At 43.1% G+C, this 12,326-nt stretch overlaps 3 protein-coding genes across 6 annotated transcripts in view; 1 reads left to right on the forward strand and 2 right to left on the reverse strand.

Annotated features, from left to right (window-relative positions):
• The window catches only part of DHX57 (DExH-box helicase 57), a 28,517-nt gene extending 27,705 nt beyond the window's left edge, over positions 1–812 (reverse strand). Inside the window, exon 1 of the mRNA XM_078602235.1 lies at positions 485–812. The gene's annotated coding sequence lies outside the window, so the exon portion shown is untranslated. The remainder of the gene's footprint in view (positions 1–484) is intronic.
• Positions 562–5,990, forward strand: MORN2 (MORN repeat containing 2). Of its 4 annotated transcripts, none has more exons than XM_078602240.1 (5): positions 562–1,096; positions 3,034–3,084; positions 3,897–4,003; positions 4,473–4,609; positions 5,662–5,990. In XM_078602240.1, exons 1-5 carry the CDS (start codon positions 1,090–1,092, stop codon positions 5,765–5,767), a joined length of 408 nt encoding a protein of 135 aa, XP_078458366.1. In that variant the 5' UTR covers positions 562–1,089; the 3' UTR covers positions 5,768–5,990. The 4 variants fall into 4 exon arrangements, with proteins under 4 accessions (XP_078458366.1, XP_078458364.1, XP_078458365.1 ...); XM_078602238.1 differs by having other exon boundaries at positions 564–1,096; positions 5,688–5,990; XM_078602239.1 differs by having other exon boundaries at positions 583–1,096; positions 3,833–4,003.
• On the reverse strand, positions 5,909–10,418 carry VCPKMT (valosin containing protein lysine methyltransferase). Its single transcript, XM_078602237.1, has 5 exons — positions 10,124–10,418; positions 8,484–8,594; positions 7,586–7,658; positions 6,900–7,019; positions 5,909–6,343 (listed from the first exon to the last, which is right to left on the reverse strand). Exons 1-5 carry the CDS (start codon positions 10,393–10,395, stop codon positions 6,236–6,238), a joined length of 684 nt encoding a protein of 227 aa, XP_078458363.1. The 5' UTR covers positions 10,396–10,418; the 3' UTR covers positions 5,909–6,235.
• Positions 10,419–12,326: the final 1,908 nt, after the last annotated feature.

Below are 12,326 nucleotides of genomic sequence, written 5' to 3' on the forward strand. Positions count from 1 at the left end.
CCGGCATGGCCATTATGAAGCCTCGTAGCCTCTTATGAGCCCATTGTAAAATCGTGTATCCCATCACCAATCCGACATTGCCATGACGAACCCGGCACGGCCATGATGAACCGATAGAGCCATTGTGAATGAACACAGCCACCGTGAACACGACGCGGCTGTCGTGAAACCGACAGAGCCATTACCAGCCGTCGTCCCCCACCACCCCGCCGACCGAGAGCCGCTTCCCGCAGCGGTGAGACGCACGACGAGAGCGAACAGGAGCCCGAGGGGGTTCGGCAACACGCGGCGGAGGCGGCGGCGATGACACAATGCAAGCCGCGGCGGCGGCGACACAAGCCGATCGAGTAACAGGACAGAAGCTACACTTCAAACAGAAAAACCCGACAGATTATTCGCCGTTTCGTGCGCGTGTGTAGTAGTAGTGGTGGTAAATACAGGGGGGATCGATAGTTGAACGAGAAGGAATTGAGAGACGCGTCACCTCACGCTGCTCCAGACGCCGGCTTCACGCGAGCGGCGCCATGCTGCCGAGACCGGAACCAAATCCTTTTTTGTCCGCGGAAACAATCGGCGATCGCGATCGTTCAGAACGAAGCCGCTTCAAACTCGGGAGCTAAAACGCTCGTTTATTATCTAGCGCTAATCAACCGTACGTGAATAAAAATCGAGTCTTTATGTATCCGTAAATGTTACGCGAAACGCTCTTTACCGTTGTAACAGTTATTCGGGCACGACTTTGCTGCGCTTTTTTCCTCTCTTCCACCGCCCGGAACGTCTTACGTTGCCATAATTGCGCGTTTCCGCACGACGTAGCACCGACGACCGGAAGCTGCCGCGTTGCCACGGTTACCGAGGGCCCGAGGCTTTTGTTGACAGCGGCGCCGCCGCTTAAACTAACAACTCGGCGGTCAATTACAGAGCCGCGAGGGAGACGACGACGACGACTTTAACCTCCGACGAAGCTGCACAGAGGCGGCGAAGAGGCCGAGCTCGCGCGCTGAACACAACGGCAGCGATAACCACAGCGGCGGCTGCAGCCTCGATAGGTGGTGGTGGTGGTGGTGGGGCGCGTTAAAGCTCGAGTCAATGTCGGGTGAGTTGAAGAGTCAACGGGACTCGGGGAGAACGTCGCGTTTGTTGCTCATCACGCCGCGTCTCGGGCTCTACCAGAAGACGCTTCTGGTATCGGCAAGAGTCCGAGGGGCGGTCGGTGTGGAGTGGAGACGCAAAAGGCAAAGAGTTGGTGTCGGGACGGCGGGAGATCGACTAAATAATTCAATATGCAACATGCATGAATACCGTCATGTTAATATTACAACAGTGATATGTTTATCAGGAAGATTCTCATTTGTTGGTTGAGGGGTGATGTTCTGGAGAGCACTGCGTCGGAATGTTTGACCAATTCCTTCATAAGTGGTTTTGGATCCGAGAGGGAAGCTCGATTCAGCTGAATAAACCCCACACCGAACAAGAGGATGGCCACAATACGTGACCTTTCTTTCCAGTATCAAAATAAAACAATAGGTTTTACCCTTTCTGGCAATAAAACAGGTTTTAAGATATTTTTTTTTAATTCTGGTTCTTTCGGTAATGTCACGAAGAAGGGAAATAATAAAATAATAATATAAAACAATAAAAATTCTCACGACGTTTCGACTGCAACACAAGCAATCGTGATCAGGTGTGAAATCCACAGCAAGAAAATTTGAAAAAAGTGGCGGTTTTCAAATTTTCTTGCTGTGGATTTCACACTTTTTAAAATGTTATCATTTCCCTTCTACGTGACTTTACCGAAAGAACCAGAATATACATTCCTGCAGTCACGAAATCTTTAAATCAAAATTTAGGTTTTAAGATGTTAAACACCAAACATAATCTATTTGCAAGGAATCCTGTCTGCATTAACCACACGCACTTGTGGTGAACATGCAAACAAGAAACATGCTCTGATAATAGGGGATTACCACAACATTCCTTACAGATTGGTCAGCAACAAGCGTTCTTTCCTGTAAAGCTTCTATTTCTTTTTAAAACGTCTATCTCAAGACGAACAGAAAAAGCACGCCCATGTACACGAGTAATCCCTGGGAAAAGGCAAAAATGTATGTTGGTGAACCACAAAGCTCCAAATTAAGTTTATGTTGGTGAAGTTTGAGAGACTGACAGAACAGGGTCCTGTGGAATTACATTTTCGATCAAGACATTCGGACACAGTATAGTACTGTTTAAAGGTCAGGCACTGTAGTATCGTTGATGAAAAGCCATCTGAGATGATCAGGTTGGGAGTTTTTAACAGCAGACCATGAGCTCTGCATGATTCACCAACCCTGCAGCTACTGATATTCTGAGTTTTATAATACGTAAAGTTTGGTTATTTTATGAGGATCATTGTTGCGTTATTGGGTCCCAGTACGAGCATCGGCATTTGTGTGAAATTTCTGTGAATGGATCTCGGAAGCTAAACATGTTTGAACCTGGTTCTCTGATGGGCGACAGCCTGGGAGAAACCAGGTGTTGTAGGCTTCGGATTTGAGGGAGGCAGATGGCAGTCTAGCATTGGATTCTTGACTCTGCAGAACGTTGCATGTTACACTTTCATGCTCGAGTTTATCTCCCATACCAATGAATCATGTGTGAAATTGACCAAACATCCTAATACAGGACTCTCATACCTGTCAACCCCTTATCAATGCCTACCTTATTAGAGACCACTTCAGACCTTATTGGTCACTCCGTGCCCTTATAAATCTCAACGTTCACCCTGCAACGTCCCATCACAAGAGAGAAACACAAATAGACACAACAAATTGCCCATATTGAAACGGCTGTACGCTGTATGGACCTGAAAACTCAATTTCTCTGTACAATTCGGATAACTACTTAAAAAGTCTCGAGTCAAAAAGTGAGGTATTCCTCGTTAAAGGGCATTACAGAACTGGACGTGTATTATTATTTTCTCAGTGATTTTTTTGTAATCGGTAAATATGTAATTAAATTACGTTTTCTAAGTGTAGTGTTGTTTTTTTTCAGGGCAAGTTATATTAAGTGGTTCATATGTCTTCCCCAATGGAGACAAATACGGTAAGCACAAATACCTCGCATGAAATGTAAGTTGCCTTAAACCATGTGTTATTTCTCTACTCATTTTAAATACACCCTGAGAACTGTTTAAACATTTTCCTCCCATCTGACTCATCATTCTTAGGATCCATCAGACACACCCAAGTATGTCATGCTCATGCACTTTGAATGACTAACATAACATATACCAACAAAATACACGAGTTGTTTCTATGACACATGACAATCCTACAAAACATCAATTATGCTTTTATGGTATGGTGGGTCTTGTGCTATTTTTTGCTCATCTATGGATTTAAATGTTTTTTTTAAATTAAAAATAACCTATATTATGGATGATTAATCACATTCAAACATGACGATTGTTTACAGTTTGTGAGAGTTTACGGAGACGTCTATTTTGCAAGAGAGACTTCGAGCACAAAGTACAGCCCAAGATTGCAGTGCAGAAAATGCATTCAAAAGATGAGATATTTGTTATTAAAGAACATTGCTATAGTTGCCTGCATAATTGTGTGGGTATAGAAAATCTTAGGGAAATTGTTCCCCAAAGTGTATTCAATTTGTCTGTGTTTGAAGAATTATCCACAGTTCATAAACATTTGTTCCTTTCTAAATGTATCTGTGAGCTACATGACCCTGAGCTTACAGGAAGGGCTGATGGCAGAGGTAAAGATATATTTGGACCAAACTTTCCACAAGGCTGCTTTGCCCACATATTACAATTATGTTTTGACTTACACTGTAGGATCACGGTATTATTTGGAGATCAATGATTTCCTTGGGGCAACAGTTCTCTACACATCTTGCAGAGGGTGAGTACAGCAAGAGTGAGGATGGTGTGATGGAGCGACATGGCACTGGGACGCATCGCACGGCAGGGGGCAGCATCTACACAGGCCAGTGGAAACACGACAAGGTGAGCACTAGGTTCTTTTTTTGTAAATAATAGTACCCTGAACCTGTAGTCTTGTTCGCAAAAATCACTGCTCTTTTCTTTTGCATATAGCTGAATACCAACATATTAGTCTACGTCCAGATTATTCAGGAAATAGCTTACTTTTATGAGCGGTGCATTGATTGAAATTTTGGAGATCAGTGATTCACAATATGGTTGATGAGATATGCGAATTAAATGCTGGCCATTGTTTTGGAGATACATTCTGGAGATCTTTCGTGGATCAGTGATCGGAGGCTTATTTGGAATAACGGTGTTCGTCAAAGTGGTGAAATGTCCAAGGTGTTAAATAATTAGAAGGGCTTGAGCTGCACTCAAGCATTATTTGCACAATTGCAGGCATTTGCTAGATGTTAAAATGAGCTTGGAGTCTGATTAGAAGTGACTTGATTTTAAAATGCTAAAATGTTTTATCCGAACAATGCCACAGATGGAGGGGACAGGACGGCTGGTTTACCTGTCGGGAGCCGTGTACCAGGGAAGTTTCCACGACAATATGTACCATGGCACAGGCACCTACACGTGGCCCAGTGGAGTCAAGTACATCGGAAGCTTTCAACACAACAAGTAAGACAGGATTATTCACCTTTGTGCTGGGCATGCTATGGCACATGGCCCAGCTCTTTTGAGTCTGTTTATGATAGTTCAGCTTGCCAAAATAACTCCAACCTGCTCTCTCCTGTACCTTTATGGTTTTTTAATCTCATCGTCTTGTCTCCATAACTGACAAGTAAGCAAGGATTATTCACCTTTGTGCTGGGCATGCTATGGCACATGGCCCAGCTCTTTTGAGTCTGTTTGATAGTTAAGCTTGCCAAAAGAACTCCAACCTGCTCTCTTCCTGTACCTTTATGGGTTTTTTTTTATCTCATCATCGTCTTGTCTCCATAACTGATCTGGTATACATATTCTGCTGCTTTCCAGTTGTGTCCCTCCATCAGATATCTCAATTTATTACCAATCTTGTTGTACTTGACTTATGTTGTGCATATTTATCTCAAACCCAACTGTGCAGCCTTCTTCGGTAATTCTAAAATTTCCTGCAGGTAATCTTCATTGGACATGTCATCAGCAAAATCTGAAGTGATTTTTAAAATTATATTTCTAGACTATCTTCGACGTTCAATTCTTAACGAGACCAACATTTTTTAGTCCTGCCCATCTGGGCCTTATTAATAGGTGCATAGGAATGTGGAAATAATTCAAACTATGTGTGCTCAGCATGCACATAATTGAGCGTTGAACAAAATGCACATTACCAGTAAATATATACATCTTTGGAAATATGCTGCCCTATTAAATATTCAAGAAAGCTCTCCTCGAAATATTTGTCCAAAGTCTTTTCTTTAGTAGCTGACAGTGTACAATGAGTTAAATGACAGTAGTCGGCTTGTAGTTCTGCATAGCATGAAAAGACCAAAGGCAATGTTTTACCATGGCACACTAAGCAGTTCACCAGTAACAACAGTAGCAAAAGTATTTTGAAACGTTTCATTGAGTAGTAGTACACATGTGAAAGTCTGGAAGCTCATTAAGAGGTTATAATTTCATTAAGAAGAAATAAAGAGACGTGTGCATGTTACTGTTTGAACTCGTTTACTTGTGTTTCTTTGCTGCAGGCTAAAAGGGGAAGGTATGTTCACAGACACAGAAGGACAAGAGTGGACAGGGATGTTCCACAAAAAGGCTGCACCAGGCCTCAAGCTCAAACTCAACATGGGATGACTGCAGTCGTGCAAAGCATGTCCTTCGCCATTATTACACCTGAAATGAAGTGGGCACCTTTGGAACATTTTAAAAGTGACATCAGTGTAATGGAAATCTACAGTTGCATTTGGTGATAGAAAGCACCCGTATGCTCAATGATGAATTTAAAAGAATGTAAAAGTTTATTTTATTTATTGCAAAATACATTATGAACCAAAAATAAAGGAACACAATGGATGAACCGTGGCTCATGAGATGCTTATACGTGTCAAAACAAACCTTCAAGCACAACCGTGTACATTGAAATAGCCCTCAGTCAACAGACTTTTAAAAAATGTAAATCAAGAGGACACCCTCAGAAATGTACAACTGCCACTGATTGCTCCCACTATGCACGATTTGCAGTTACATATTTTCACAATTTATATACAAAAAGGCTTGTATGAATATGGTCCCTTGGCCGCGCTGCATGCAAGGTGACGTGTGTCAATTGCAGAGCTTGCGCAAGTGCAAGATGTTGATGTCGTCGCTGCAAAACTCCTGGTCGTGATTTTCCACTGGGATTTTCTCCACCTCAAACTCTTGCTCGATCAGCTGTGCCACACACAGTTTGAGTACAATTAGTTAAGTGGCCTAAATGTGCACACACTTGTACAGGAGTTAAAAAAAAATTCAACTTCTAGGTTTGCATTAATCTGTATTGATTTAAACTGACGTATGCTCTCTAATACCGTACATGCATCAACTTGTGCGTTATAAACATTTAATATTGCTGATGAATGTGCATTGCAAATTCTATGCTTAACTTACATTAATGCTAATGCGGTGAACACTGTTTTATACCTGCTTCTTGAATACAGAAAAATACTAATCTGATCAATTACAACTTACACGTAATTTACTGGGTTATCAATTAAACTCAAAGGTATTACAGGATAAATTTTGACTTAAAACTTTCGTGACTGCAGGAATTCAAATTCTTTGGTTCTTTCATAAAGTCACGTAGGTAAAATCACATAGATAGAAAATAATAATTAAAAATAAAGTGAATAAAAATATAGAGAGAACCAAATAATATCACAGGATTGTTGTGGATCACAGACCACACCAAGATTAACCAAGGCCACATGTAAACACGCACGCACTTCACCTGTATAAATCTGCTCTGTATTAGTGGATTGCGTCCTGCTGTGCGCTCTTCATAGCAGCAGATCACAAGGGTGTTTGGCCCAGACAGGGCAGCAACAGTCCTTACCAGTGGCTCCAGAGACTTAAAAAAGACAACACTTTCTGGTAAAGATATATAACCACACTTACACAAAAAGCATCCGTAAGACAACTTTATCTGAGAGGTATTTGCTAGGTACAGTATTACAATTTTAATTTCGTAGCATGTCAAGGCATCTCAAGACCCTAGAAGGCAACCATACACATTAATAGGAGATCTGTTTATATTTAGACGTATACATCCGAATTCTAGCAATCTAATGTGAATATTCAGTTCCTGAAGAAGCTCCCAGAACGTGCAGTGAAATGTCAGACGTACCGGACAATGAGGTACAATCCGAAAACACGAGACTGCATAACTGAGAAATCTTATGCAGTAGCGAAGCCGAATTATATGAAAACATCAGATACATAAACATAATAAAACTAGCATTACACTCAAATTCAGATTATGAAGCATAGCCCTGCAGATGGTGAATTGTGCAATTAGTCATAAAATCTAAATATAACCCCATACCCAAATAGATTACTTGAATTATGTTACTTATGCCTGGACTAATGAAGACCTGCGAATGAGCATGTCGTTGATGGCAGTTATCTGGCCATTACCTGTTCATAGTAGATGCAGTCAGCCATGAGTATGTAATCAGGAGGAGGAAGAAATTCTTCTATACTTTTTCCCCTGTGAGGGAAAATGTTCACAAGTTTAAGAACTACAGTATTTATTCAATGTTGGTCAAGTAAAGAACATTTACATCACTGGTAAAATAAACCATATATCCTCAGCAATAAAGTAGATTTTTTTTTTTCTATTTTAATCAAAAGCAACTTGTTCAGTCTTCATAAGTTATTTTAAAATTATCTTGGACCTCTTGTTCGCTGTAGTGATTTCAGCATTATCATTTATGATGTAAGCAGATGTTGTTCCTTGCAAGATCTGAGCCCTTTGAGGAGATTGACATTACATGAGGACATTTAAATACGGTAGTTCATTCAAGTAAACAATACGATAAAGAGCATTTACTAAATATTATTGGTTCTTTCGGTAAAGTCACGTAGAAAGGAAATAATAAAGTAATACAAATAAAACAATAAAATTATCACGACGTTTCAGCCACAACGCAAGCAGCTGTCCTCAGGTGAAGAACAGAGTTGTCGGAAAGACCGCGTCCTAATGAACACTGCTAAGCTTGGCAGCGTATTTTAAGCTGGGTGGGAGGAGAGCGCCTTGACAAAGGAGTTTACATATCAACAGAGGAATTTAGCATGTTGATGACATGCAGATATGGGGTTTGTCACTCCTTGTGGAGTGTGTAGGCGGTGGGGGGAGTCTCAAAGTCATTATGCGAGAGAATTTTACTGTTTTAACTTTTAAATTTAATTATTTCCCTTCTACGTGACTTTACCGAAAGAACCAAGAATATGAATCCCTGCAGTCACGAAAGCTTTAAATCGAAATTTACTAAATATCTTAGCGATTTTAAGGAGGCAAAAATGCCATACAGACCATTCGAGTACCTTGGCTTGTGCCCTGCCCTTCAACAATGCAGAGTTGTCCTTGATGTTTGTCTCAATCAGGTCCATGAACTGTGGGAGATCCGTGAGGGTCACGTAAGCCCTGCACAAACACAAAGAGAGGAATCATGTATTGTAATATCAACCTTGTAGAAAATGTCGTATATAGTATATTACAGCACACTTGCAATATTGTGCAAGCCTCACTCAACTTAAAACAAATATCAATTAGATATGAAGGATGAGCAACAAATTCCATATTGGCCAGGCGTGGTGGCGTACGATTTGAGATCCAAGGATTTGTGGATCACGCATACAGTACTTGGGTAATTCCAAAACCTGTTGGATTGCGATTTTGCCAGATGTCAGTACAGAAAATGTGCGAATGAACCAATCTGTAGATATTTGAGCGTTATCCCCTCGTGTTTGTCTCTGGGTACTCCAAGAATTGGACAAATATTAAAATGCAGAAATATAAAATCTAGTCTTGAGGCTTAGGCTTTCTTGGATACATTATTATATTCATGCGCAACGTCCAGCATCTGGCTCAAAACCAACCAGGAAGATTAAACTTGACTGACTCGAGACCTTGGATTGACAACCAAAATAACAAGAGACATTTTTGTTCGAATTCGGTGAAAATAAATACTCAATATAATATGGATATTGGTCGCCAGATTGCCGTCCCCTGTCCTGGACATACTGATAAAAAACAACCATGCATGATGGCTTGTAACAGGATGTGTGTGTGTGTGAAGGGTTAAGTGGCTTTAACTCCTGGAACTGTGCTGTACAGGTGAGGTCCCAAGAAAGTCGTGTGCGGCCCCCCGGTTCAAGAGGGCCGTTTCAACACCGAGACAAAGACATGCAGACGCACAGAGACATACCCAGAGACATAAACACAGCGAGGCAAAACAAGTGAGGCGGAGATGTCGAGACACAACTCGATAGTGAAAAAGATACGTGACCAGGGGTACGGAGTGACACAGGCGAAAGAGAGACGCAGAGGCGGCGGATACAATGCCCGTCAGGCAATGCCATGTCTACGGCGCCTGTGTCAGGCTCGGTGTTACCGTCCTGTCTGTTGAGGCCACGGGGATACACAACACGAATTACAGACAACGGAAATGGTCGTTACTTTATCGTCGATGTGCATTCGATTTTTGGCATTCGTTTAATGCTGGTCTCCACGTGAAATGCCTAACGATCGCTGGCAGGTTCACGGGACCAAACACACACACAACACAACAATACCGTCATGTAACATCACGAGTGACAAATACATTTTAAGAGAAACAACGTCTTCCTCCCACTCCGCATGCCGGAAGTACAGTCATCACCCCCGTGTAACGACCCCCGTGGGCTCCATCCTCTCAGCCAGTGCTCATCGCTGCAAGGCCCGCGGGCCACTGGCGCCCCCCCTTATGGCCTTTCGTGAGGCCCCTGACGTGCGGCCCCCGACAATACACAAAGAGTGACCCCCCCCCATCATCGTGCCGCTGTCAAATCCTCTCCCAATGGTTTCGAACGTGTGGCGGCCCTCACACCGATGATGTCTTATCGGCGAAACTTGCTGCCGCCCCCCCCCCTAAACATTAGCGACGAACACCGTTCTACGGGTTCATGCATTACCCGCAGCTCGCAGCCACGAGACCCACGGCCCCGGTCCCAGCTCCCAGCTCCAGGACCCTGCGGCCACGCAAACAGCTGCGCTCGCCCTCCCCTCCTCCTCCTCCTCGCAGGCGGAAGGCGTCCGTCTCGAGGTACTTGGCCAGCACGATGGCTGCGTCCCACACCACACAGCCCACATCGCCGACGGCTCCCTGCCTGATCCACACAGGGCCTCCCCCGCCCCTGCGCTCTATGGAGCGAGGCAGCAGCCACACGCAACCCTCCTCCTCCATGCCGGCTCCACGTGTGCCGGGGGGTGGGGGGTCAGGCACAGGGGCGGGGCTGGGGGCGTCAATTGGCGCGAGTTAGCGAATCCCGACGGCCATCTTAGGTGGGGACAGTGCAAGGACGTCTTTACGTAGGGAATTGAGAGGCCATCTTAGGTGGGGACATTGAGAGGCCATCTTAGGTGGGGAATTTAAAGAGCTTCTTGGGTAGGGAATTTAATGGGTTTCTTTTGGTAGGGAATTGAAAGAGCTTCTTGGGTAGGGAATTGAAAGAGCGTATTAGGTACGGACGTCATTGTACAGTGTGGTACAGATGTCTTGTGATCCCCATTTAATTCTCAAAAACTTAATATTTTTACATCAAGGTTTATTTAAAACATAAATGAATGTGCAAATAAGAAACGTTATTTTGGGGGTCAATTAATTTGACGTCACAAGACATCTGGACCACACATGGTTAGTGAGGAGCGGTCGTACGAGTAGCGGTGAGCGCGCTGCGCTATGAACCACCCGAGTTCGATGACCACTCACGGCCACACCACCACCAGTGACGAGTTATCTGAACCGGTCGTGAGCCTCCTCTGGGTTGACTCAGCCTCAAATAAGTACCGCAGCCGGTGCGGTGTGTGGTAAGCATCGCCACTGGGGAGACAAAGGCGGTGGTCGGGAGTGGTGCTGGCCACCCATCCACCTCGCCGTACCATTGCCAGTCTTCATACAGGGTATCGAATAATGGAGGAAAATAACCAATTAATATTTCCCTGGACATTGGAAAGGACGACGTCGAGGGCCTGTGGAATGGCCAGCGAGAAGCTCCGATCTCACGCCACTGAACTTCATTTTGAATTTCTGGGGTCACTTGAAGGCGTTGGTCAACGCAGAGAAAGCTCACAGTGCTTAAAATCTAGATCAATCTAGAAAGTTCAGAGTCCTTCAAATCGACATCAGATCTAAAAATATCAGAGTGTTTCAAATCTAGATCAAATCTAGAAAGCTGAGAGTGCTTGAAATCTAGATCAAATCTAGAAATCTCAGAGTGTTTCAAATCTAGATCAAATCTAGAAATCTCAGAGTCCTTCAAATCGAGATCAAATCTAGAAAGTTCAGAGTGTTTCAAATCTAGAAATCTCAGAGCGTTGAACATTTTGCAGCAGCGAATTCTTGGCGCATATTAACAACCATTACATTACACCTGGTAAACATTTACCGTGTGCCTGGTGACTGGGTTATCGCGACTGGAGTTGAGTGTGAGGGACGATGGGGTAGAGACACATTGAGGACGTTTCTGTGAATAAAAGCGTGAATTGCCCTTTTTCGTGTTACTTTTTCCTGATTCCAGACTTATTGGGACGCCAATAATCTGACCGTTGCTTGAGCGAGCGCACGTGTCACAGACTTTACTCACACACGTTTATATTCTTGGTTCTTTCGGTAAAGTCACGTAGAAGGGAAATAATAAAATAATAGAAAACAATATTTATATTATTTTAATAATATAAATATAGATATTTTTAATAATATAAATATTATAAAATAATAAATAAAATATTATTAAATAATATTAATATTTTCTTTTTTATAATATAACCAAGAATATGAATCCCTGCAGTCACGAAAGCTATAAATCAAAATTTGACACGCGTTTGTTCACGGTTACTTTCCTTTGTTTACAGCCCTTTGTCAATCCACTGCTGGATGACCGCCCGTCCACGACCCTGTGTCCATCGTGGGGGTTCGTTCGACCATACTTCACCACGCTGGTCAATGCCACTTGAGTTGAAGCAGGGTGGAGAGAGGGATGCCCCAAGCAAGACATTGTCTTTAGATATCACTCGCCCGCTGTTGGTTATAATCGAACTCAGGCGAGACGGATTCATAATGATCCCCCTTTGATTCCTACTGGGGAGTAATTTCAAATCGATTATATCGCAAAGCGA

The sequence above is a fragment of the Lampetra planeri genome, chromosome 18, assembly GCF_965212315.1.
Source record: "Lampetra planeri chromosome 18, kcLamPlan1.2.h2, whole genome shotgun sequence".
Classification (NCBI taxonomy): Eukaryota; Metazoa; Chordata; class Hyperoartia; order Petromyzontiformes; family Petromyzontidae; genus Lampetra; species Lampetra planeri.

Coding starts and splice junctions, on each gene's coding strand:
- MORN2 (XM_078602238.1), top strand. Junction 4,004..4,472: donor GCCAGTGGAAACACGACAAG/GTGAGCACTAGG, acceptor ACAATGCCACAG/ATGGAGGGGACAGGACGGCT. Junction 4,610..5,687: donor GGAAGCTTTCAACACAACAA/GTAAGACAGGAT, acceptor GTATGTTCACAG/ACACAGAAGGACAAGAGTGG.
- VCPKMT (XM_078602237.1), bottom strand. CDS start 10,395: ATGGAGGAGGAGGGTTGCGTGTGGCTGCTGCCTCGCTCCATAGAGCGC. Junction 7,659..8,483: donor CAAGCCAAGGTACTCGAATG/GTCTGTATGGCA, acceptor TTTCCCTCACAG/GGGAAAAAGTATAGAAGAAT. Junction 7,020..7,585: donor ACTGCATCTACTATGAACAG/GTAATGGCCAGA, acceptor GTCTTTTTTAAG/TCTCTGGAGCCACTGGTAAG.